Source organism: Thunnus albacares, chromosome 6 (assembly GCF_914725855.1).
Source record: "Thunnus albacares chromosome 6, fThuAlb1.1, whole genome shotgun sequence".
Taxonomy (NCBI): domain Eukaryota; kingdom Metazoa; phylum Chordata; class Actinopteri; order Scombriformes; family Scombridae; genus Thunnus; species Thunnus albacares.
The window spans coordinates 20,289,036-20,315,262 of record NC_058111.1 but is presented as its reverse complement, the minus strand read 5'-3'; the positions used below and the strand labels follow the sequence as shown (position 1 = coordinate 20,315,262).

The 26,227-nt window shown below is 38.9% G+C and overlaps 2 protein-coding genes across 3 annotated transcripts; one reads left to right on the top strand and one right to left on the bottom strand.

Moving 5' to 3' along the window:
• Positions 1–1,323: 1,323 nt before the first annotated feature.
• Positions 1,324–7,644, bottom strand: msantd4 (Myb/SANT-like DNA-binding domain containing 4 with coiled-coils). Of its 2 annotated transcripts, none has more exons than XM_044354731.1 (6): positions 7,251–7,644; positions 6,545–6,614; positions 5,852–5,959; positions 4,070–4,165; positions 3,675–3,965; positions 1,324–2,790 (listed from the first exon to the last, which is right to left on the bottom strand). In XM_044354731.1, exons 2-6 carry the CDS (start codon positions 6,584–6,586, stop codon positions 2,026–2,028), a joined length of 1,302 nt encoding a protein of 433 aa, XP_044210666.1. In that variant the 5' UTR covers positions 6,587–6,614; positions 7,251–7,644; the 3' UTR covers positions 1,324–2,025. The 2 variants fall into 2 exon arrangements, with proteins under 2 accessions (XP_044210666.1, XP_044210665.1); XM_044354730.1 differs by having other exon boundaries at positions 5,852–5,974; positions 7,251–7,643.
• A 133-nt stretch (positions 7,645–7,777) lies between these two features.
• aasdhppt (aminoadipate-semialdehyde dehydrogenase-phosphopantetheinyl transferase) lies at positions 7,778–17,986 on the top strand. Its single transcript, XM_044354733.1, has 7 exons — positions 7,778–8,136; positions 8,220–8,333; positions 9,578–9,707; positions 11,100–11,221; positions 12,022–12,183; positions 16,181–16,240; positions 17,500–17,986. The coding sequence occupies exons 1-7, from the start codon at positions 7,963–7,965 to the stop codon at positions 17,677–17,679; spliced, it is 942 nt and encodes a 313-aa protein (XP_044210668.1). The 5' UTR covers positions 7,778–7,962; the 3' UTR covers positions 17,680–17,986.
• Positions 17,987–26,227: the final 8,241 nt, after the last annotated feature.

Here is a 26,227-nt window from a genome sequence, read left to right as displayed (position 1 = left end):
TAGATAGATAAATAGATAAAGATATATAGATATATATGGATATATATATATATAGATATATAGATATATTTCTGCCATCCCTTAAAGTCTCCATGCCACCCTTATGCCACCCTATGAATATTTCTCTAGATCTGCCCCTAAAAATGAAGGTATAGATTTTATTCTGTATTTATTTGGTTAACACTGACAACAGAAATGAATGAGTATCCAATTGCAAGCACATATAGGATTAAAAAAAAATGATTTCCCTTTTAATTAAAGGCCAGCTCTCTCTCCACACAAAGTTATTAATTAGTAATCCAAAAGAGCACCAAGGATCCTATTTCTTTCAAAACAAGCCTCCTTGACTATAAAAAATTTTACAACTTTTAGCTGGTGCTTACTGGCTGCTTCTTCTGCTTCTCCCTTTTTATCACACGGCTTTGTCATGATGGCCCGTTCGTTGCGTTTCAGGCATTGTCCCTTTTTACTCTGGCTGAGAGCTCCAGAAAAGAAACTTTCAACTAAGAAGAAAGACTGAAAAGACGCCTAAAGCCACAGACTAAGTACCATTAGCCATCACACGCCGTTTGCCATATGATTAATCTATTATTTTTGTAATCTCCTATTTTTATCATGCAGTTAAACTTTTTTGTTATACTTGTCAAGACTTCAACTTCAACTCTCCAGCCTGCCTTTGAACGCACCAAGACTGGGACACACAGCCCTGCTGTGTGTTTGCTGTGTGGCTTGTTTGAGACTGTCTAGCATTGGATTCACTCTCCTGGGAAGTTTTGCACCAAAGTGCCCCACTGAACCAAAGCGGTTCTCATCTGGCTGTCACCTCAGCCCCCCCGAAGATCACAGAATCTGCGTCACCATGCTGCACTGTCCGGGGAGTTCATCTCATCATCAGCCCTCCATCAAGAGACGGTAGGATCTAACCATCCTCCAAGTGTTCTGTTTGAGAGTTGATGCTGACAACTTGTTAAATTAATTTACCCATTCATTCCTGCATTCATCCACTCTAGTTGTATATATGTATATATTCTTAGTGTTCCCTATTCTTCTCTATTCCTTAGGTAGCTCAATAAATATCTTGATTTATCACCAGATTGTATTTGTGTATTCCTTTACAACAGAGATGAAGCTCCCTGTATTCAGAGTTCACTACTTTCAGATATAAGACTCATTGATTCATTTGATGTATATAATTTTCCTCCTAATTAATTCATTAATAGAGGTGGTGCCCCTTTCAGTCTTACGAGTGCATAATATTAATTTCCAAGTGTAGTAACCCCTACATTGAAAACATAGCCATACAGGAATATTTCACTTTGCACACTTTATTTTTTCCCACATGCTCACCACATATGGCTCTGTTAACACAAATCATGATCATTGTAACACAAGCACCAGACAGCAAGACATATAAATAGCATAAAAAAAATACCAGTTTGGTTTTTTTCAATGTTAAATCTTAAAAGCAAGCACCCATGCTGTAGATTAATTGGCACTGATTTGGTGCATAAACGCAGAATAAGACATCATGATCCCATTTTTTTATTTTTTACATTTTCTTTACATACTGTATGTGTTGCATTGCTATTCCTGCATTTATGTTTTTACTATTTTTATTATTTATTTTATGAGTCAAATATATTTTCAGGGCTAGCCAGCTGTTTATGTGTGCTAATCAAACAAATGCCAAACAAAACCAAAATTTTATTATCAGGGAATCTTTTCTGTCCTGCCACATTTTTTTTTATAAAGGCATCATAAGGCACTGCTTTATCATGATAGTCATCAATATGCCAGCCCTTCATATCAAGTCTTCTCCTTGGTCAAATTCTGATGAAACTTGAGGAACATGTGCTGCTCAGGGAACAGCTGCTGATGTAAATCCACATGTTCAGGTGTTTGCTCAGTATTAAAAGCACCCTGGAAGCTGGTGAAAATTGAATGCTTCCCATGTAGCCATGTAGCTATGGTCTTGACTGACTGATTCTCCTCCTTCTCTCTCTCTCTCTCTCTTCTCATTTTCTCTCAGTGGCCCTGATGATCCTTGTGCAGCTGCATTCTTTCTTTTTCCACTTGAAGGCGCTCTCTTTCGATCTGCAGTCTCCCTGCCTCAAATCTGAAAAACTGCAGTCTCTCTTTCTCCAGCTGCAGTCTCTCCTTCTCCAGTTTTATCCGCTCCGTCTCCAGATCCACCACTGGCATCGACCCTTTACCTTGCTTCTCTCTCTCCCTCTGTCCATCATGAGCAGAGGATAAAGACGACGTAGAGGACGAGGGTGGGCCTTGTTGTGGTGGCAGGTTAAAAGAGGAGTCGACATGCTCCGATTGGCTGAGGAGAACAAGCCTCAGTCTCTCCCTCTCCACCTGTAACCTCTCTCTCTCCAGCTGCAGCCGCTCCCGCTCTACCTCCATCTGACGGAGTCGCTCCTTCTCCACCACCAGCCGCTCTTTCTCCACTACCAGGCGTTCAGTTTCAACAGCCAGGCGCTGTTTCTCCAGCTCCAGACGCTGTTTTTCAACAGCAACCAGAAACCCGGCTCCCATGTTCTCGTGACTGGATAGTCCACCCAGAGCATGAGTCGGTGTCCCCATCAGGCCACCAGCCAATGGCAAGTCTCGGCTGGTGGTGGAGGTCGGAGCTTTAGAGGAGCTGAGCATCACCAAGTCATTGTGGGAGTAGACATCAGCGATGTGGCCCTCGCTACGTGACTCGATGTCGCTGAGGAGGGAGGGAATATCATCTTCATCTAATTCCTCATCTCCATCTCCCACGTCACCATCGCCATCCAGCTAGAACGAGAGAGTCGCGTCATTAAATATGTAGCAACGCATAATCCAGAAAAGAAAAATTACAAAGATTTATCAATAAAAAGAAATGTTGGGCAGTTTTGAGCTTTTAATGTGTGTTTATTGGGGTTTTGAGTAATTTTAAGGTGGTTAGGTCAGTTTCCTAAATTATTTACACCCAAAAACAAGACTCTAACTAATGTTTTCATGTGGTCAGCTGATCATGTAATGAAACAAAATGATCTGGTCTGACACACAAAACTTGCTATTTGTTGTTCTATTACCACTGTAATGAGACAAGATTTGAATAGACTGGATAGTTTAGTAACATTGTTAAGAAATAAAGTGGAATTTTTGTGGAAGATTGTAATAAACTGACAGATATCACAGGAAAGTAGCTCTTAATTCAATCACAAAAACTATTCAAATGTTAAGTTTAAATTGAAACTACACTCTCATTAATACTGAGACTGTGTTCTTAATTTCTAATCTCTACCGTGTGTACCTACATGAGCCCAATCAAAAGACTGGATTAACAAGAGCCACTTGATCAACATAATGTGCTGGTATGATCACTGTAACATATTAAACAGAGCTAGCTCTGTTGATGAGGACATTAATTAAGCTAATTATGACATTAGCAAATACTTGCTGCTTGTTTTCTCATAACATGAGTGGCTTTAAAATGAGCTCTGTATCTTAAAGCAACAATGTGTTTGATGAAGTCTGTTTGTCCTCATTTATATGCAAATTTATATAAATCACTCTATAATATGATATATAGAGGGAACCTGTGGTGTAACAATAAAGCTTCTGTTGTTCTCTTCTTGAGTGGACTTTATCTGCACAAACAGACTCTACTGCTGCACCATGTTGATGTTTCTTACTCTGTATTCACCGACATCATCCTCCATCTTCACGCCCAGTGGCGCCATCACAGCCTGCCCGCTCGGCTCGCCGAGAGCCGCCAGCTCCGGCCAGTCGCAGTGACAGTCCTTTGGGAAGCCTGAGAGGTCTAGCAGCTGGTCACATCCAGATCCCAGAGAGGCTGCCTCATTCTCAGGGGAGGATAGATCACACTCCGTCTTCAGGGCCAAAGAGGAGGAGGAGAGAGAGAGCTCAGCCTGAAGCTGTTTTCTCTTCATCAGCGCACGCCAGTCCAGGTAACGGCGCTTCACCTGCAGAGGGAATGGAAAAGGAACTACATTTTTATTTTTTCTGACAGAACACTGAGAAACCAAGACTAGAGGAATATAAAAGTGCGATTTGAACACAAACAAACCTCAGCAGCAGTGCGTAGCTCCCCCTCCCCCAGTGAATTAACACCTCGTGCCACTTCCTCCCATGCCTGTCTCTTCAGCTCGTTAATGGCCGTGTTCTGTTCAGAAACACAGAGGAGAGAAACAGAACAAGAAGAAACAATTAAGACTTTTTTTACTCTAACAATTCTAGCAAGGCTTTTTGATGACAGTGTGCTGTTGTGGTAAATTAAGAAGTTCTTGTAAGTCTGCAGAGTGGTGTGAGAAATGCAGAGCAAAAATAATGCAAATGCCACTTTTCCATAGGACATAACAAAGTTGCCACATCTGTAAAACAAAACTATCCTCTGCAGTATAGGCCAGCTAATACTGGATTTTTGAGGCCAATACCAGTATCAGTACTTAATAATGATATATCACGGATCATTGTTTTCATAAACACGTGGTATAAACATGTTTTGTAAGGATCCCTTACATTTCTTTAGGAAAGAATTGTGACCAAGATATACATGTATACTGAGACATTTCACAATGGAAGACTAAATTTGTTGATGCCTTCTGGTGGAAAAATTATGTGTTTTTAAATAATTTCAAACATATTTTGGAATTTCTGTACTTTGATTTCTTGCTACTGAAGAGCCTACACATATGCTGGTGCCAATATATCAGCAGCTCATATCAGCCAATATTCAACCCTAGCGACTGATCAGTCTCGCACCTACTCTTTATCTGACTCTTTTGGTTGTGACTTGATTTTTGCAGAGCATGTTAGTTAATCATATCAAATCCCTCTGATGCATATATTTGACTTGATTTATGTATTACATATATTTATCAAATTCTATGGTATTTCACTTAATGGTGCTTTTCTGTCAATAAAAGTGAGTTTTTTCTGTCTAAAAACAGACATGAAAACTTTAACAGTCAGATGCTCATATGAACACTGAACGAGGTTTTCCTCACTGAAATCATTCCTCATGTTCATACTGGCTATGAAAAGATCCCTTTGAAATGCACTTTGAATGTGAGTGATGGGGGCCAAAATCCTCTCCCACTGTGTCCATTTTTGTGCAAAAATGCATTTAAAAGTTTATCTGACGCTTATATGAGGCTTCAGCAGTCTGAGTTAGTCATATCAAAAGTGGATATCTGCTACATTTAGTGAGATAGTTAGTGTAGTAACAAAAAGACAGACTTTGGCACTAAAAAGACTGTATCTTTGAAAGATATCTACTTGATTTGACCAATTTGGATGGCTGATATTTCATATTAGCTTCAGATAAACTTTTAAATATATTTTTGCCTGTGGATTTTGGCTCCCTTCACTTACATTCTAAGTGCATTACGAAGGGATCTTCTAATGGCCAGTATAAACAGGGGGAATGATTATGGCAAGAAAACACTATTCCAGTGTTCATTTGGGTACGACTGTTGTTTTAAGCCAGACTTGAAAAACTGTGAACCCATCCTCTAACAAGAGGTTACAAAAGACATGGAAGAAGCTGCTAATTGGACGGGACAGACGCGTTAGTTAATTGGTTCGTGCTGGACTTCTGCCCAACTCAACCCACGCTTCAGAGTTCACAGAAAATAAGTGCTTTGTCTACACTATTTTACAATGAATGAGTGTGTGAGTAGCACAAAAAGCAGTTTGTACTTTATGCAGAATATCTTGCACTACACTACTGGTTATGTATCATTTTTGATGACATAATATTGTGGTATTTGTCATATTCTGAGACAAACTATTATCATTATCATGCATGATTAGAAAGAAGAGAAGAAGAGAAGAGGAAGATCTACACCTGCTGTCTGGAGAACAACACGTCCTTTCTCTTGTGGATCTCCCTGATGAGAGTCTGCGTCTCTCTCACACTGTAGTTACTCTTCCTCTTCCTCTTCAGATGCTTCACCTGCAGGAAATCCAGCTTGGTAGCGAAGGAGGGGACAGAACCCCAGAAACACAGAGAAGAGAATCAGAGACAAGGAGAGAGTAGTGGAGGGGGAAAAAACAGTAGATGAAGAGAAGACAGAGGAAACCAAGTAGTTATGGAAGGAGAAATCGGCAAAAAAAATAAAAGAGGAATGTATCAGAAGAGAGAGGGAAAATGGAAACAGGGGTACAAAGAGAGATCACAGGTCAGATGAAAGACGGGTCTCCTCAGATGGAGAGCGTAGGTGTTTGTTGTAAAGGTTGGTCCATGCGCAACAGAGTCTGGCTGTGAAGCTTTCCTTCAAAAGAGTTTTTCATGAGGGAGGAATTCCTCTGTGGCTCCACCAGTCCTTGTCAAGTTTCCCACCTGGGCGACTGATCCTAGTTGTTAGACTAGAGGCTGGATCTATGTGGCGACATGTGAGACTCAGAGTCATCAAATAGAAAGACGTGTGTTTAGTTGAAGAGGTCACACCGAGTAGGTTGGGGAAGGGTCACGTCTTGCCTTGATGAGAAACCGATTTGATGTTATGTTATTATCACAAGTCTTGTTGGATTTTTCTACCTCTATCTCCTGTGCTGGACGGCTGCCAGGTAAGAAGAACATCACAGGGACAAATGGCTCTGCAGATTTCCTATAGGTAAAGCAAAGAGTAGCAGTCTTATTGGATCACAGTGGAGGATTAAAGATGTGTCATTGTGTCACATTCTGATTAAAGGATCTCTCACTCACTTAAATATTTGTCAGTCAACAAGAAATGCAGATTAATTGGATGCTGAGTTATTTAATTTATTTATTTGTTTATTTGATAAGGACAGAGAAGATTAATGAACATCAGTATAAAATACAAGATGTAAACATGCAAAAAATGCTAATTTACACATTTGAAATAACACTGCATTTCCTCTACAGCACGTTAATAAACCGGTTGTGCAACAGTTATATAAAGCATTACATCTCTTAATTCACTCCGAATAGATCATATTTCAAAGTAATCAAATGTGTTTCTGTGTATTGTTTCGATATTTTTTATCATTGTGCGTTTCTTCCATTGGTCTACAATGTTAAATATACAGAGGCTGACAAATATTTCTAGTTAAAATAACGTGTTTTTCGTTGCCAAATGTAGAGTACCTATGCTATGAGTATTTTTTTTTTCAGATAAACACAATTTCGCCTAATTCCACGAACAATGTTTTCTGCATTAATTCTTCTCACTACCATCCCCGAAATTATATTATCTTGAATATATATTGGTTAAATTACTCACCTTTGCCATCTCAGCCTGCCGCAATCAAAACAACGTAGTAGCGATGTAATTTTATAATGCTGCGTTCACGCTCGACTCGAAAACGGAAGAATACAAGAATCAAGCTGTTAATACGAATCTTAAGAGACAGGATAACTCGAAATAGGACACTGCAGTAGAGGCATTTCCTTTTCTTTTGTTCAAGCAGCACATCACTACTTTTCATTTAGTTGCAGAGGAAAGAGGGTGCATTGCTTGTCAAAAATGTAGGTTAAGATATCTTCTCAAGGGGGCAGAGGTGAGATACGACACCTTTACCGTTTTCAAACAACCTCAGTTATTTCCTCTCATATGTCACATCTCAGTTGTTTGGAAACTTTTGCTGCAGTCGACGTATTTCTCCCCACTTCAACCGTTTTCATTGTGTTTACAATATTCCTGGGAGCATTGAAGGCATTGTTAATGGCGCACTGTTTCAATCGCTCCCATTGGCCAAACCTCCACCGCGCCCACTTGTGACGACATAGAATCTCGCCGGACTCTTCCGGATATGTGAGCCGCTGTCCAAATCCAAAAATGTAAACAGAGAGACTACTGAGTAGTTTTATCAGCAGTCCTCTCGCATACAGCCGCTGCGAAAACCCTGAATGTCTCAAATATCACGTTTCCAGTTTAGCTGTCAGTTACGTCAGTTCATTACTTATGAGCAGTCTGAAGTTGTGGAGGAGTCCGGATGACAGGTGAGGAGGATACAGGTGAAGAGATGGGCTCTGTTCGCTGGGCTTTTCGCTGTGGGTCGTGGACACCGAGCAGGTCCGACTGGCTGTTCGCTGCTCGATGTGTCCAGCCGGAGGAAAAAGACAGAATCGGACAGTTTGTGTTCGCAAAAGATGCTAAATCAGCCATGGTGAGTCTGACTCTGCACTGCCTGCTAACTCATCGATCTATCACCGCGTCCATGTGTGAACCATGTGTCTCTCTCCCTCTCAGGCTGGCAGGTTGCTGCTGAGGAGGTTTGTGTGTGAGAGGATGCAGATTCCCTGGTCGGAGATCCGACTGGGCCGATCTCCCAGAGGGAAGCCTTACCTGGCAGCACCGCTGAAGGTTCAAAACGATTAACTTCACGCAGTCAGTTTCAATAAAGTCTTATATTAGGGTAGTTTTTAATTTGATTTGATTTTTAGTTGTTTACACATATGCAAAAGTTTTTACGCATAGAAACAACAGAAAAATGTGATGGAGAGGTGCAAAAAAAAAAACCTCAAAGGGGCTTGAACAAAGCATTCTCCAGTGCATACCTTACTTACCTAAAAAAGAAGGAGAAAAAACATTGAGAGGATGAGAGAGAGAATTAGAAGATAAGATTGAAATGACTAATTACTAGTGGGCAGTTTACAAAGATAATCTATAAGGATAACATTGCTGAGAGAGAAATAAACCTTCTATGGCTTTCTTAAATTGTTGCAGGTGTTCAGTTTAAAATATGAGATCACAGAGCGTTCTATGTGACTGAAGCTCTGTGAATTACACCAAACTGTAATTGACTTGTTCGACAGACCAAGTTTGCAATTCTTATTCACCTTAACACTTGTAAAAAGTCTGTTTGTGTTTCACTGATACTACACTGACTACATCAAGACAGAAAGCTGCACATTTTTTAATTTGCTTGTCAAAGGACAGTGATTCCTCTTGTGAATTTATACGAATCAGAGCTGAATCTAAATATTAAGACTGTCTAATTCTTCAGTGTTGTGGCTGTAATAGTGTGTGAGATGGATATCGCAGAAGTGGGGCCTCAAATCACAGTTTACTCTACTCAATTAGAGCTGCAACTAACAATTATTTTCATTAGGATTATTTTCTCGATTAATAGATTAGTTGTTTGATCTTTCAAATGTCAGAAAATGGTGAAAAATATTGATCACTGTTTCCCAAAGCCCAAGATGACCTCTTCAAATGTCTTGTTTTGTCCCAATTAACAGTCCATAGCTCAAAGATGTTCAGTTTACTGTCATAGAGGACTAAAGAAACCAGAAAATATTCACATTTCAGGAGCTGCTATCAGATATTTTTTTCTTAAAAATGACTCAAAACAATTAATCAATTATCCAAACTGTTGGTAATTAACTTAATAGTTGCCAACTAATCAATTCATCGTTGCAGCTCTATACTCAATGTATAAATAGTAGGGATGGGCGGATCAATACTGCAGGAATTATAAAACATGAGTGGCTGCATCACTTCCAAACGTTTTCAGTAATTTTGTATGATGTTTTTACCAATTAATAAATATAAAACTGCAGTTTTTCAGCATCTCACATACTTCCTGTGTTTCTGTCTGCCTCCAGGTCCATTCAGATTCAGGCCCTGAGCTCCGGGCCTGGAGTTTCAACCTCTCCCACCAGGGGGACTATGCTGTGCTCGCTGCAGAGCAGGGGATGCAGGTTGGCATAGATATCATGAAGACCACCATGCCAGGTAAGTGCTGATGTTAACAGTTAAAGCAGCACCCATGATATTAATCAGTATTTGTGTTTACATTGAGATCTGAATACATTTTACTGACAATCAAGTGATAAAAATGTCACAAACTTAAATGTTTTTCTTATATATAAATTTACTAATAATTACCGGTCTATATAGAAGTCTATAGTTTTCTCCCACAGTTTTTTTTCTGAATTGGAAAATACTTTATGCACAGTTCAAAAGTAAAATGAACAGGCTCACATAGATATGACAGAGCAGAATGAAGTGGCCTTTCATTGAAGATCAGTTGGTTTGTCCTCCACATCCAGACTTCCTTTAAATTACTTACCATCACAGACTTTTGTGCAAAAAAAAAGAAGCCTCCTCATCTCTGGAGATTGAAAGTCGCTTACAGCAATAATGTCTGGAGGAAAGAAGGGCAAATGGTGGCAACATGAGATTGGCTATGAGAGCAAGGTCAGCTGTGGGAAGAAAATGGAGAGAAACAATGACAACAAGATAGACAGAGCAAATTCTGTTAAGAAAAATCACTCCACCAAAATCTCTGTCACTGTTTTGTGGCATTAAACTTGTGGAACAGTTTTTTAGGGGACTTTGGGGAATAATTTTCACCAGCTCTAATTGTTGGCTGTTGATTAAATTCAATTTAAGTTGATGTCATCTGTCATGCAGATTCAAGCCCCAAATGTGCACAACAACAAAATTCAAACATGTTTGAACAGATCCTGACGGTGCTGCCTGGATCAGGAGGCAAAGTAACAAAAATCAGCTGCTACATACTTTCAACACTGTTGGTTTTTTATCATAAGTGTCGACAATGTGTGGGTGTAGATTTTTGTTACTTTGACTCACCACTTATTCTCCGACCTACCTGTCTGAAGACAGTGTGCCGTAATCACTTTTATTACTGGATTAGTAGGTGAAATCTTAAAAATTAAGATACAAAAATATCCACGTCAGACGTCCTTTTCAACTACCCGATAGTTGTGATAATTATCCATATCAGACAAACCTTCCCTATCAGGCAGAAAAGCTGTATTCCCCAGTTTGACCACAAGGGGTCACTGTTGTCTTGTGTATGTAAAAGGTCTAGGCCAAAGGTGTGTGTGTGTGTGTAACTGTCAAATCTGTGGTGTTTTGAGGTATTTCTAAAAGGGGAAACAGTCCACACTAATCTAAAAAAAAGGAGTGTGTTTGGATTAGTCTTTGTTATATCTGACGCCTTCAGCTATCTACCTCCCACCTCATATTGCTTCCCCCTTCCTCCTATTTATGTCTCTCCTGCCTTGCGTCTGTCGCCCTATCTATATGTCCTTTCTTTTCTTTTTTCCTCACACTTTTCCCCCTACGCTCTTTCATCCCTCCCTCTTTCCTTCCCTCCAGGTACCAGCTCTGTGCCCGAGTTTTTCCGCATCATGACTCGTCAGTTTACAGCGTACGAGTGGAGCGTCATCCAATCAGCCGACTCGGAGCACCGGCAGCTTGCCGCTTTCTACCGCCACTGGGTAACCATGGCAACCATACTACCCTGTCGTCACATTGCTTTGCTGCTGGGCCCCACAGGCGTTGTTTTGTTTGTGTGTGTGTGTGTGTGTGTGTGTGTGCGCGAGAGAGAGAAGGAAACATAGAGAGAAAATAACATTGCCACTGTCCCTTGAGACACACACACATTTGTACATTTTGCACATGCATGTGTGAAACTGTCTTTTCTCTCCATTTCTGTCTTTTCTTCACATTCTGTCTTCCTCTATCTCTACATTTCATCTTTACAGATACACAAAAAGTCATTTCTTTATTTCCTCATTCTCTGTTTTCTCCGGGTTTTTTTGTTTTTTTTTTTTAATTTTTTGCACACACACACGCAGATGGACAAGCACAGCAATGGTGGTGCTAAGTAAAGATGTTGTGAGATTGAGAGGGTGGCACAGAGACGTCAAGCTCTGATATCATCACCACACTGTTGACTAATGGCAGAGCCTGATGGTTGCCATAGCGATTAGCCTTGTAATACTGTTGTGGCTCATTGGCTGTCGAGCAGGGTTGATTTTGACCGGACACACACGCAAACACACACGCACACGCAGTCACTCTTTTGTATATTCACTGTTTGATATGTGAGCATAGATTCTATTGTGGTTTTAAGTTACTTTGTCCTACTGAGCCAAAATACACACACACACACACACACACACGCACACACACACACACACACACACACACAGAGACTGCCTTTCTCTGCTTTGTCTGCTTTCTCTTTTGTATTTTCTTCACTGAGTTGACTGGGTTTTTGTCTCTTTCCACTAAGGCCCTTAAGGAGAGCTTCATCAAAGCCATCGGCACGGGGCTGGGCTTCAACCTGCAGAGGGTGGAGTTTCATCTGCCCTCTGAACCGCTAACACAGGGCCGGACACTGCGCCAGACCAAGATGCATCTAGATGAAGAGGAACAAGAGGACTGGATATTTGAAGTGAGTCCGTTTGAAAACAGGTGTGAAGAGTGAGAAGGTCAAAGAAACATGATTTTTTTTTCTTTTTTTTGATATTCTATGCAAATAAATGACAAATTTAAAGAACCAAAACAGACAGAAGATAGTTTGCCAGATTTCAAAAAGGTGTAGACAGCACACATAGCAATAGCATAAGTTACCTGCAACTCCCATGCTTTATAGTTGTATCATGATACACAACTTTTCTGTCACTTAAGTCAAACACAACAGAAGTGGAAGCAGTCTGCTGTGTTTTCTCTTGTTGGTCAGTCACCAGATTGAAAAGGCATTCTGCCACACCATCTTATTTCCTGTAACTTCTGCTAATTCCATAGATTGTTTAAAATAATTTCAGCTTTATTCATGTTTTTCATAATTAATGCTCATAGTTTTAGGTTGCCCAAGACAAGGTTTGGGCTTTGCCAAATGTTGTTTTGAGCAGCAATTAAAGGAATAGTTCAACATTTTTGGGAAATATGTTTGTATTTATTTTCTTGCCGAGAGTTTGATGAGAAGATTGATACCACTCTCATGTCTGTATGCTATGTATGAGCAGCAGCAGATTAGCTTAGCTTAGCATAAAGACTGTAAACAGGGGGAAACAGCTAGCCTGGCTCTGTCCAAAAGTAAGAAAATCTACATATCAGTACCTCTAAAGCTCACTAATTAACACATTAACCATGTTTATTTAATCTCCACTGGTTGCCTGGCAACCTCACAGTAACAACAAGCCTCCAGGATGTTGCTCCAGGCCAAGAAATAGTCCCGCAAATAACGCCACCGTAAAACTGCAACTTTTACAGTCATCTTAGCAAGAAAATGAATTGGTGTATTTCCCAAAATGTCAAATTATTCCTTTAAGAAGAAGAAAAAAAGAAAGTTTAGTTAGGTTTGCGTAAAAAATGGAGAAAAGATAAATGTATTTTATAGTTGTAGTTAGAGCAGTTTGAACATTTTAATTACTGCTTATTTGTGGTCTTGTGGCATATTTTTAGAAGAGTAACATATGGAACCAGTTGTAGGAAATCAATAAGCTTAAAAGCAGTGGTTCAAAAGACTCGGCAGCTCTGCTGTGGGTCCACTGTTCTCTATTCCCCAGTGGCTTCCTCTTGAAAGCGTCTGTAAAGTGAATCACAGGTGGTCTCACAGAGAAATACACACCAGAGATTGTGATAGGGGAGCTCTCAAGTGGCCCTCCAGCCCTCCCAACACCAAGAGATTAGAGGAGTGCACCTCTCTGTCAGAGCAGAAGAATCATCTGTTGCAATCACTCCTCTCCTCCCCATTTCTCATTTCATCTCCTCTCCTCCTCTGCTTGTCTTTGCTCCTCTCACGTCTCCACTTTTCTCTTTGATATTTTGTCTCCAATATTCCGCTTTCTTTCTTCTCTTCCTACACACTCTCTTCATTTTACCTGCTCTCTTTTTTTGCCCCCTCTCTTCTCTCCTCACTCTCTATTCCCCCCTCCCTTCCCCTCCTCTGCCTCTTCTCCTCCATGCCCAGTGGCAGAGGATTTAACAAGTGACTGCTAAAAGGTTACCAGTAGTCTGAAAAGCCTGATGTTTTCCCTCATCCTCTCCTCTCCTGTTCTACCCCTCTAGGGTTAGTGAAGGCCTAATGCTGTTTTAGTGTCTGTGTTTGCACACCAGGGAATAACAGCTCACTTATATCGATCGCAGATAGATGGTAATGCATGTGTCCTCTTTTTAGCTATAGATTGTAGGGCAAAGTGAAGTAATGCCAACATACATAATGTGGGATTTGTTTGGGTTCAAAGGATGAAGAGATGCTGGTTGTAAAGCAGATGAATAATGCAAAGAAGAATGGGGAGAAAAGTAGTCATTTTCTGTATTTTCTGACATTTTAAAAACCAAACAATCAATTATTACTGAAATAATCAGATCATTAATCAGTAATGAAAATAACAGTTGCAGATATTCATCATAAATCTTTTTTTCATCACACATAAAAGGTTCTCTTCAACAACATCCATATAATAAACCTATACTGTTAAAAAGTCCGAGAATTTCATGAATGATTATGCTGTCCAAAAAAATGAGGGAATAAAAAGTAGATATGAACAAAATATTACAGGTATACAGAAATATGCAAGTCTGGTTAATAATATTTGTAAAACCTGACTACAGAATGCCTCAGCTGGAGTCTCTGATGATTTAACCAGAAAAAATCAATATATTTGCTCACAACTAGACTAAAGACAAGACTAAATCATGAAGGCTAAAATAAATAAATAACATCCCATGAAGCAAAGGGTCATGTTTTTGTATTTTTGTATATTTTTTGTATAAAAGAGATTCTGTTCTATAAAGGTCTGTTCAAGGTGAAAATAAAATCTGAACATTTTAGATGCGTAATACAGTAAAGTGTAACTTTACTTGAGACAGCATTGACACCTCAGTGAAGCTGGTCATCACTCTGCGTGTACTCAACAAGACGCATCATTATTGTGATCAGTGAATGATTGCAGTGACCTGAAGAGGTCAAATCAACTCGAACTGAATCGATTTTTCAGATTTATCCTCTATATGAAGAGACGCACTCAGGATGTTAACAAAGAGATGGGATGAGCAGCAGTGTTGTTGACCTCATGGCTGTGTCAGAGAGCAACTATGAGACTTGTTACTTCCTGCTGACCTCCGGTGATGTCACCCCTGCAGCCTCGAGACACAAACACTGACGGATGTAATAAATTGCACTCACATGCATTCAAAACAGACTGTAACAACGCCAGTACTCTCTTCTTTCTTTATCAGGAAAATGTTCAACATTAATTACATTTTATGTGGATACTTTTCCCCCTCTATTTTTTCTTTTTCATCTTTTCCAGTCCGAGTTTCTTTCTCTGCTCCCTTACTCTCTGTTCCTCTAACTCACTCCCCACAAAACACACACACCACCACCACCTGTTACTCCCACATATACACACTCAGCTTTTGGCCTTTTAATCCAAGTGGAGTTTGCCAGTTACAAAGCCAATTGCAACACACCACTGGTATTTGGAGTAGAAAGTGTGGAGTAGACACTATTCCAAATCAAGAACCTTTGAATGGATGCGCACAGCTTCCCAGCTAGAAATGCTTTGTTCTAAAAACGTTCTGAGAATGTTACTTGTAATGCTCTAATAACGTTTTCAGCGGGAAGTTTTCTTTTGGTTCCCAGCATGTTCTAGGATAATGTTCTCCAAAAACATCCTAAAATGTTTGGTGATAACATTGTTAGAACATTAAGCCCAAACAGTCTCAAAACATTTTCCTAATGTTGCAGTGAGAATGTTCTTCCTTTGTTATCATGTAACATTGTGGGAATGTTTTATAAAAGACCCTTATATAATGTTACCTCAACAACGTCCTCAAAAGATCCTCAGAAGAGCAGTTAAAACGTTATGTCATTTAACCTTATAGGAACATTATTTGAAATGATAAACATCCTTAAAACGTTCTTTGAACATTACATTGAAACGTTTTCTTTAAAACATTATTAGAACCTGTAGGTAACATTCCCTTCTAGCTGGGTTGTGTGTGTCCTCTATAATGTGAATGCAGTAACATAATGTTTTATGTTAAAGAAAGGAGGCCAACTGTGAAAAAAATCACCATATATTTACATAAGGAAAACTGGATATACATAAATCAGATTTTGTGACATGCATTTATCAGATATGCTGTAGGAAAGATGTATTTCTTCAATCTGCGCATTTACATTTTTCAGTGAATACATTCATGCTTAATGTCTCCTGGTATCACAGGCACCATTTTTGCTTGGGAAGCGATGTGTGACACGTAAATGCAGTAGTTATCTGACTTCACCTTCACTTGCGCTCCTTGGAAAATCATGCAAACAGATAAATACTCACATGCATTTATTCAAGAGACTTCGCAGGAGTCTCTTTTTTTATTTAGTATGATATGCAGGCTATGAATTTGCATATGCTGATGTGTGTGTGTTTGTCTCTCTGCAGGAGAGCTTGCTGGACGCTGATCATCATGTTGCTGTGGCACTTGGACAAGCAGGCTCTGCAGTAAGAACACATCTTCAACATCTGACAGTTACTTTCATTGATAGATTAGTAGCTGACTGTTTGTGAACATTATTTTGTTGTTTTTAGCTGCTACCCTCTGTAGGTGTGACCTTTGTTCACAGTGTTAACAAAAAAAACCTAAATATTCATGGTAACTTTGAAGAAAACACATCAATCTTACAACAATTTTGCATCTTGTGAGTGTCACCTTGGAGTTGATTTTTTTTCTTAATCAAATATTCAAACGGTACAACAAGGACTTGCTGGATTAACAAGCTGTAACTGAGCCACTGGTACAAACTTGAAAGTCCACTCAAAAAGGTTTTTCTTCTTGTGCCTTCAGTCAGATGTTTGAGCTTCACTGTGAAGGATGAGCAGACTTTGACACTAAAAGGCTGTTTTCACAATCATCTGCTGAAGGGGGAAGTTTGTCTGTGCTCACTTTAAAACTTGAGTTTAAGGGGGCGGACCTATGAAAAGGATTTGTGACATCACAGCTAGTTTGGAAGCCAATCCTTGTCTAATAGGCAACTTTCCCTTAGGGTGATGTGGAAACTTAAAGCCTCCAATTCACGTCGACTGAGATTGGATTTACAGTGAAGAAGGAGACGCTTTGTGTCCAGAAATTAAACTTTTTGAAATTAAAAATATTTGCATATTCATAGATTCTGGATTTTTCAATAAGAGAGGGGGAGAGAATTTTAAGGACTTTTATGTGGTAATTGCATTTTTTGTGGAAAAAAAAAACATATCAGAGAGACATTATTATACCATATAGAGTATTTTTATATGTCTTAAAACATGTCTGGAGGGGATCTTTAAACAGCACACAAGACTCAAGCATATGTGAAAAATTAGGATTATTATGAACACATCATCGTCAAGTTTACACAAAGCAGGCTGGTAGAATATTCTCTAAATCCCAAGTATTGCTTAAGAAATATCATTCGCTAATCTTCGTTGAGTCAATCAACAAACATTTGAAGGGTCCATATTCTCTGATGGCAAGACTTACAACTTTTATTTCATATCATATCAGCAAAACTGAATAAATACACAAAATAAATGACAAAATAAATATCTACAGTACATTTTAAATAGAGGTGTGTAGAAACGGTCCATTTTCAATCATTTTATGGGCTGTACAGTTAACAGATGGATTGAATAATCTGTTCAATAATCAATCATTAGTTGCAGCACTATTAGACATTGCACTCTCTTTCCATAAATAAAAAATACTCTCCTCTTCTCTCTCTCAGCATCTTCCTTCACCTCTTCCTCCTCCCACCACTTTCACGCTGCTGTCGTTCAGCGACCTCATCGCCTCGGCCTCGCCTTTGACAGAGGAAGACCCCGCCTACTGGGACAGCTTCAAAATGAAGACTGAAGCACCAAAGAGACAGAGAGATACACACACATCCACACCTGTCTCACACTGACACATATTACCTACACACACACACACACAAACACCTTTCAGAAGTGCCAGAAAAAGAGACACATGTACTGACACTGAAGCTGCTTTCTTATTCAACACAAGTCCAGTCAAGTTTATTTATAAAACCCAAAATCACAGGTTTGTCTCAGAGGACCTAAGAAACTATACAGCATAAGACACCAACTATACTTAGATACATGTACTGTATGTTCAGAGAAAGAAAAACTTAACTTTCTGTGGTGAACTGTATGAAACTGCCTTTTATAAATAAAAAACCTAGTATTAGCAGATTATGTCATTTCAGGACACATTTTGTCTGCGTGTCGTCATTATTGATCCTTGTACATCCTGACAACCCTCAAACAATATGATAGAAATAAATCTGTAAGGAAGTGTGGATACAATGTACAAATATCTAATATAAGTAATGCATAATCCACAGATAAATAGATGATGATTACACTATATTTATTTTATACTTCACAGATGCGAGGATCAAAAAGAGAATGAAGTTTACAATGTGCAGGGTGTGTTGGTAATAATTTCAAGCAAAAATTAGCTTAACATATTTGAAGAGTTTTGTCGATGTAAAGTACAACACTAGAACATATTTCATTTCACTGAACTTCTGTTTAATCACTAATTTTGCATTTAACTGCACTTCAAAAATTCAAGGTGTGTTTTATGCATTTCAACTCCATTATATCACCCTGCCTCATATATGCACATATATACATGACCACGGTCCACATCTGTCTTCATCTTATCTTGCATTCATTTTCTCCTTCCTTTGTTCCTCTGTATTATCTCTGCCATTCTGTCTCTTTCTTTTTCTCTCTCCCTCTCCGTCTTATCTTGTCTCGTCATCTGGTAGGGTATCTATTTTAGACATTTAGTTGACCATTGCAGTCTCTCTTTTCGCAGTTCATTTCTTTTCCATCTATCTGTCCTCTTTCTTGAGGACAGCTCATAGATGACACTGTCAGTCTGTATGTTCAACCCTTTTTTTCTGTATCACATTACTTTAATCACAACCTATAATCTTAAGCCTTCTCGTCTTCACACACAGGAGGAAACGGCCGGTGATCATAAGAAGTTAGAGGTCAAATAATACAATATGTATGTGTTGTTGATGCAGCGTTAGTGACGTTACACACTCCACCTCCCCTTCTAACCTCTGAGGGGAACATAAACACATGAAGTGACTGCTGTAGAGCTTGTTACTGAAACAAAGTAACTCTAAGATCAAAACTGATGTGAGGTTGAAATCAAAGTTGAATTAAAACTCTATTAAAACGAATACAAATACCAAAACAGCTGGAATCCTTCGACCCTGACGGCAGGAAAGGAAATGATTGGTTATTATATTTGTGAAAGGCAAACATACAATTGTGTGACCTGCTGTGACCTCACACACAATACCCTGACACTTGACTTCATGTGTGACCCAAAACACACACTGTTTGACACCAGGACCTGTGCACCCGCTGCTCATCGTCACGTCAGATATCTCCCACCCTTCCATCAGTTTTTTTTGTTGTTGTTGTCTTCATGTAATTTGTTACGCTCTCCCTTTTTTCTGCCTGCTCCCACCCCTTTTTATTGTCTCACCATTGATCCTGCTTTTGTAACCTTTCGTGAGAGTAGAGGGGAATTATAGGTATTGATGAAATGGCAACCTATCATCCAAATGGCTTCATGGAGCTCCTTTGTTTGTGTTTGTGCGTGAGACACACACACGCACACACACGAGTGTACAGACAGTCTGAGAAGAAGTGCACTCGTTCAAGAGTGAGTAGGTGAGCATGTGCATGCACTTGTGTACACTGTGGTGAAAGAAATAGAGCTTGAAAACACACACATGCAGCCATTGCCTCCAGCTGGAGTGAATTAGTTTGCCTCCTCGCCGTCTTAAATCTTGCGTTCTCTCCAGCAGTGAAGGAGGAGAGAAGAGGCAGCGGGGTCAGACTGGAGTCACACAGGCTTTCCTCAGAGAGAGACCATTTTTAGTAGCCTCAGGTTTACTGGCATGTTGGAGAAGAGACCACAGAAATAGATTTTTTTTTTTTTCAAGTGTGGGATGGAGACAAGAGTGTTTTGGGCATCAGACTAAGAGATTACCCTGAGGTGAGAGATGAGACCAGGCTCAGCCTGCTGTCGAGGATAAGAGCAAAGTTTCTTCTTCAGGAGGAGGAAGAGGAGTACATTTTGTGCCACATTTGGACTTTCACTGGCACTTTTTTTAAAAAGTACTGTAGATTCATTTTTATTCATTTCAAGGCTACATGTTTTTTTAAGCTCCTTATTTTCAATCATTATTTCAAAGTGTGATACAAGTATTTGTACCTTGATAGTTACAGCCTTGAGAAACGCTCAGAAGACTTTTGTGTTTGAATGAATCCCTTAATATATTTTACATTGTGTTGATTAAGGAAACTAAACTGAAGTGAAACACCTGATTGTAGCACTATGCTCATTAGCTCAGCAGGTACATATAATTTTTTAGCCACATGGCTCAAGGGATGGCAGTGTAGGTCAGTCCACCTCTTTGGTCCAGACTGAAATAATTTGACATGGATTGATTGCCAAGAAATACAGCATATCAATCAATCAAACTTTTCATGTAGCTCCTGTCATACAAGTTGAAAGCTGTAGGAGTGGCTGACAAAAGCACAGGATGGTAATTAGGCTATGGATTGGGAAAATAATGCACACCAAGATACAAGTGAAATACCAAAAATTAAAAACTTGTAAAATGTAAATAAAATAAATAAATAATAAAAGATAATACTAGATTAGAAAAGAAAGGATGTAATAAAACCTACTTTAAAATAATTAATTGAGTAAGGCAATAAAAGAAAAGTAAATGATAACTTAAGTTAAATAATCTTTAAATAATAGAAAATATGATAAATAAAAACACAAGTCAAAATAATTATGATACATAAATAATTTAAAAACATTAATAATAATAATATAATATAATAATACATTAAGCAACATAAATTAGACATGAATTGTAATAACTTCAATTGGTTATCACTTTATTTGATATAATTCCATCATCAGGTTGAATTTCAGTTGATCAAGTAAATCTGTTTATCACCAAATACCTACAAAACTAATGACACCCACCTCACCTGTACTCTGTAAAATAACTGTAAAATCTTAGCATGCTAACACGCTACATGGTGACCATGGTAAACTCCTGCTTTTCACGAGTCAGTTGCTACAAACATGGAAATAATATCTTGTATGATAACAGGAAAGACTTAACATTTTGGGAAAAATGCTTATTCATTTTCTTGATACCACTTTGTATCACTCTGACATATCTGTCCATTACATATAATGCTACATCAGCAGCTGGTTAGCTTCCCTTAGCACAAACTCTGATAACAGCTGCTTTCCTTTGTGTCCAATATAAGAGTGATATCGATTTGTTGTGGATAACTCTCCACAACAAAGCGAAAAAAGTGCTTTTTCTTTTATTGTCGAACTGTTCCACCATGTGGCACCACCATGTTTCTACAATAGCCCAGAATTGAAAAACCAAACACTGGCTCTAGAGAGGGCCTCTTGCATTTTTCACAAGTTTCACGGCCACCGTAGTTTCTCCTACACACTTGGAAGGGGTATTCAGTTGGTTACAACCTGCAACCGCACCGCTAGATGCCACTAAATCTTCCACACTGATTCCTTAACGGAATATGTTAGCATGCTAATGTTAGCATTTAGCTCAAAGTGCAGCCTCACAGAGCTGCAGCAGATGTGGCTGTGTTTTTAGTCAAGACTGATTTGAGGAGGACGATGAGTTTCTTAAGCATACTGATCTCTGACACCGGAGGAGAATTATGATGTCAGCAGTAGATTCTTCAAACATTTTCAACAATCGTTTAAGAGATGGAGGTAGTTAAATATGCTGCTTTGGGTCTTGAGGTTTAAAAAACAAATTATTCCTCAACCACTGCAGAGAGACCGAGTTTTAAGCTGAAGCCTAAAGTGATTTACTGTAATGTCAAAGACCAGACTTTGTTATGTCTGTTTGACCAGCTGGGAAGCATATTCAAAGGTTTTTTTTCTCATGGACGCTTGATTCTTTGGTACTTCTAAGGTAGTAAGATGCTGCTTTGATGTAGCTGGCAGTTTGGAGTCAGCAAAGAGGAGGTTGACGTTGCCCTGAGTGAAGCTTTCCTTTTTCATTCCGCGCTTTGAGGTCCATGTTTGCTCAGCTATGAAACAGTCAATGTCACTGCAACAGATGAAAAGACGTTATTACACGTGCCACTCCTGGTTAAATAGCTCAATCACTGAGGCTGTTCACACTTAATCTTGACTTTGGAGTTTACATTTTTCAGTGATCCATAATGTCTCACTTTCACCATTTTGCATCCCTATATTAATTAACTGAAGACAGTGGTTTCCAATACAAAATGCTGTGAAAGAGCCGTATAAGAGCACAGTGATTATACTGTAAGTAGCATTAGGAAGAAGTTGAGCCAAGCAGATTATTAAGATGAAGTAAGAGTTAGATAATGAGAGTTTGGTTAAGGTGAATGTCATTAATCAGAATTTTGAGAAACACAAAAAACACAGTCATAACTTAAAACACATACATCTGTACTAAAGCACCAGTCATGGCCACGTGTTATATCTCTGGTTGATTAATCAGACTAAATGTTCATCCATGAGAGTCTATTGAGAGCAGGAGAAAAGGTAGAAAATGTAGAAATATGAGTGTGAAAGAGCTCATTGAAAACATCCACTGCTTGGAGTGTTTTTCATGTTGCATGCATGTACTGTATTTGTGCATGTGTGTCATCACTCAGTCATCACTTTGTTTATTTTTCCCCTGCTTGGAAACATGCTCTGTGCAGCCCAACGTGTGATTAGAAAGTCACGCCACATTTGACACAATCAAATACACACACACACACACACACACATACACACAGGGCAGACATGTAATACCTACACAACCCAATCAGAAACATTAGCACATGTTTGCAGTTGTTATCTTGTTCTGATTACAAATGCATCCATTGTGACTGTCAGCTGCATGCTTAAATAATCTGGTACGTGTGTGTGTTTTTGAGCTGAGTAATGGACATATATGTGTGTGTATGTTTGAAGCAGAGTTGATGTTTACGGCCGCATATTTTTTTCTTTGTTTCCACTTTAGTACCTAAAAATGCAACTATTGCAGGTGTTTACAAAAGTGTCAGAGACACAAGGTTGTGTAAGTAAGTTCATTACATTTACTGATACATTTAGTAAAATATGAGCAAAAGATCAACATGATACAGTATAAACCTCATGAGGTATTTGCATCAGAAATTGGTCTATATGTATGTGTTATTCTAATTGAATTGGTGTGTATTTTTATCTAACCCTGATGTCATCACCTGACTGGCTGACATCAGTCGGTTAGCTGTGATGTCTATTGTAGATGCAGCATGGGATTACACTGATTATTTTTAACTACTAAGAGTATTAGAGCACATATCATGTAATTACAGTACAGGCTGAATGGTGAGGATGACTAGAATCCTAAGACCAAATTGATGCCAACAATAGATTATAGTAGTTTATGGAGAAAATTCAGTCCTTTTTGTGCAGCAAATGTTAATCACCTGTAGATTAGCTTTAGTGGCCTTTATAGGACATGAATTCCAGGCTGATATTGTAAATATTAAGAGCTAAGTTATAGTAACATCACTTCTATTTCACATTTCCTGATTTCTGCAAGGGACATTGACTCCAGGTGTTTTTCTTTCTGTTATTCAGTGTCTTGCTACATGTTGTCATTTGATGAACTGATACTGGGTGGGAGGGTTGCTTTGCATTTTTAGTGTAGGTATTTAGCACGTTGATTTTATTACAGTGTGTAATATAGAGTGTGTACAGTTTTATCCTACAGGCTCTATTCACTATTTTTACACTTTTTTTTGGCATAATTGCTATATACTTTTACTTCATAAAACACACTGTAAATGTAAGAAAACATTTCAATTACTGTACTTGTACCTCCCATTGTCATCCTCTCTAGCTGTTAACCCTGACCTGCCTTCTCATAACTGCAGGACTGTCTCTAATTCACACAACCAGCTTTAGGAAAACAGTAAAGCAAGGAGGCCTGAAAACCCAGCATGTGCATCACATTGGCAGCTATAAGCAGCAGCAGCCAATCAGTGAACAGAAATTGAGCCTGTCCCTCGTTTCCAAACAAAAAGCAAGCTGACCAAAAATTGTTTTGTCTTATTTTACCTAACTAGTAGATAAAAATCAGTATCTGAAATTATTTAAGGTAAGAAATGGGCCATGCATTTGCCGAAGGATGCAACAGCTAGTTTAAAGGTTTTTTCATTTAGATTCAGAATTTTGCTTCATACAGCAGACAGCTGCAGCAATGAATAATCTGAATATTTGAATTGTGCCAAATGTCACCTAATCATCCAAATGCTTACCTTAATCCTAAACCAATGACATAACTACAAATGTGCCCAAAATCCTTTGAGTACTGAGAAAGTAATAAAGTGTTCAACATAGATGAGTTTTCCCTTCTTTGTATCCTGTGGGGGGACATTTGGTTTCCATAAGTACATGAGCACACACACACACACCAGTTTCCAAGATATGACATTTGCTCACCCATCCCTTACACGTGCAAAACAAGTGGCCTTAAGACACACATATGCACAACTTAATCACAACCACTGTCGCTGCCCTATTTTCCATATGTAACTGGGGCACCCACATCCAGCCAGCTGTATTAATGCAAACTAATGTGTGTGTGTGTGTGTGTGTGTGTGTGTGTTCCCAGCCATCTGCACAAATGCTGCGGGCAGAACTGTAGCATCAGTCACAAGGGCATGATAGAGCAAAGGGGGTGGGGGGGCAACAGGAGAGTTACAGGCAAGAGAAATGAGAAAAAAGAGGGAAGCAGTAGGAGGATAAATGGATGATAAATGAGATAAAAGAGCAAAATACTTGTAAAGAAGAAGAAAAGAAGAAGGTATAGGAGAGGAGAGGTCAGCGTGAAAAGGAGTAATTTAAGGGGTGAAATATCTAAAATAATAAAAACATGGTCATGCTCACCTGGAAGACAGATTAAAGGGTAAAAGAAAGCCAAAAAGATTGACAGTCATTCAATATATCTTTGTCTGTGGAAAAAAAGTGATAAAAGTCAAGAAGACCTGCTTAAATCTGCATGAAATCACCTCCATGCAAACAATTTTGGAGAGGGGGTCATATTTTCAAACCAAACTATTTTCACTGTTCAGTGATGCCAACTCTGCCAAAACCATTCTCTCATCCCCAAGAAGGAAAATTATTTTTGAAATTGTTTCATTGCGTCAGAACCATATTGTCAGACTTTGAATGAAGACTCTCAAACTGGTGATGCGGAGCTCCTAGTCATGCAGGAGGAAATGGAGAAGGGGTGGGAAAAGGAGAGATTGAAGTTTGTGTTGAATTGAAGAGTGAAAAGGTAAATGAAAAGGATAATTGAAACTGAAGCCAACATGAATGAAAAGAAATGCACTGAGAAACACAGAGGACACCTTCTCCCTCGACTTCTTTCCAATAACAACAGCCGTTGAGTCAATCAAACTGATTGATAGCTGAACATTTAAACAATTCATTAACACAGACGCACATTCATAAGCCCATGAAACTGGTCAGTGATTGTAAGTGTTAAGGGAGTGGTTGATGGGTGCACAAAATCAATTCACCTTTAGGCATTGACACACATACACACACACAAAGGATTAACGTCAGAGCTACGTCAGAACTGCCACAGCGGATTAGACCTTAGTCTTGGTCCACTGCTCTGCACCTGTCCCTAGGAATATGTGTTGTTTCTTTAAGCAAGCTACTGTGACTGTATGTTACACATAACTGACAAAAAAGGTCATAATGTTTTTTTTTGTTAAGACTGTCAGAAGAAATGATTCAACCTGAAGGCTGTATAGTTGTTTTTTGCAGTATTAAGCAAATATACAATTGCCTTAAACAACTTTTGACCACAAAAAAAAATTTGTTGGTTGGTTAGATTGGTCATTTCTTAAATTTTTTAACTCAGACAACCCATCAGTGTCCTTTCTTTTACCGACCACCAAATGCAAGTCCAATGTTCATTGGCGTTTTATCTCATTTAACTCTTATTACAGAAGATATCTGGGTCTCTTTGGCTTGCTAGATGTTCAAATCTTGTTTATGTCGTTTCACACAGTACAGTTGGCATACAGTCACCTTTGTGTGAGTTTTTTTTAATGAGGGGGATCACTGAGAGCTGTTCAGACTCAACCATACGGACCTGAGAATTAAAACAATGAGCTGAAAGAGGCCGAAACCTGACACTGTGCAGCTGCAGAGTCAGGTGTTATTCCTCAGCAGGCTCAGCACTGCTAGAAACTGTTTCACAATACAGTTTGATTCAACTTAAATAGCAAAGATATTGCATAGTGGAGCTTGCCTCTTATTTATTTAAACTTTGATTAATTGATTTTACTTGTGTGCCACATTGTATCATTTTGTATTATTTCACA

Coding starts and splice junctions, on each gene's coding strand:
- msantd4 (XM_044354730.1), bottom strand. CDS start 6,586: ATGTTCTTCTTACCTGGCAGCCGTCCAGCACAGGAGATAGAG. Junction 5,975..6,544: donor GTCCAGCACAGGAGATAGAG/GTAGAAAAATCC, acceptor TTCGCTACCAAG/CTGGATTTCCTGCAGGTGAA. Junction 2,791..3,674: donor ATGATGTCGGTGAATACAGA/GTAAGAAACATC, acceptor CTCTCGTTCTAG/CTGGATGGCGATGGTGACGT.
- aasdhppt (XM_044354733.1), top strand. CDS start 7,963: ATGACAGGTGAGGAGGATACAGGTGAAGAGATGGGCTCTGTTCGCTGG. Junction 8,137..8,219: donor AAGATGCTAAATCAGCCATG/GTGAGTCTGACT, acceptor TCTCCCTCTCAG/GCTGGCAGGTTGCTGCTGAG. Junction 12,184..16,180: donor AAGAGGACTGGATATTTGAA/GTGAGTCCGTTT, acceptor GTCTCTCTGCAG/GAGAGCTTGCTGGACGCTGA.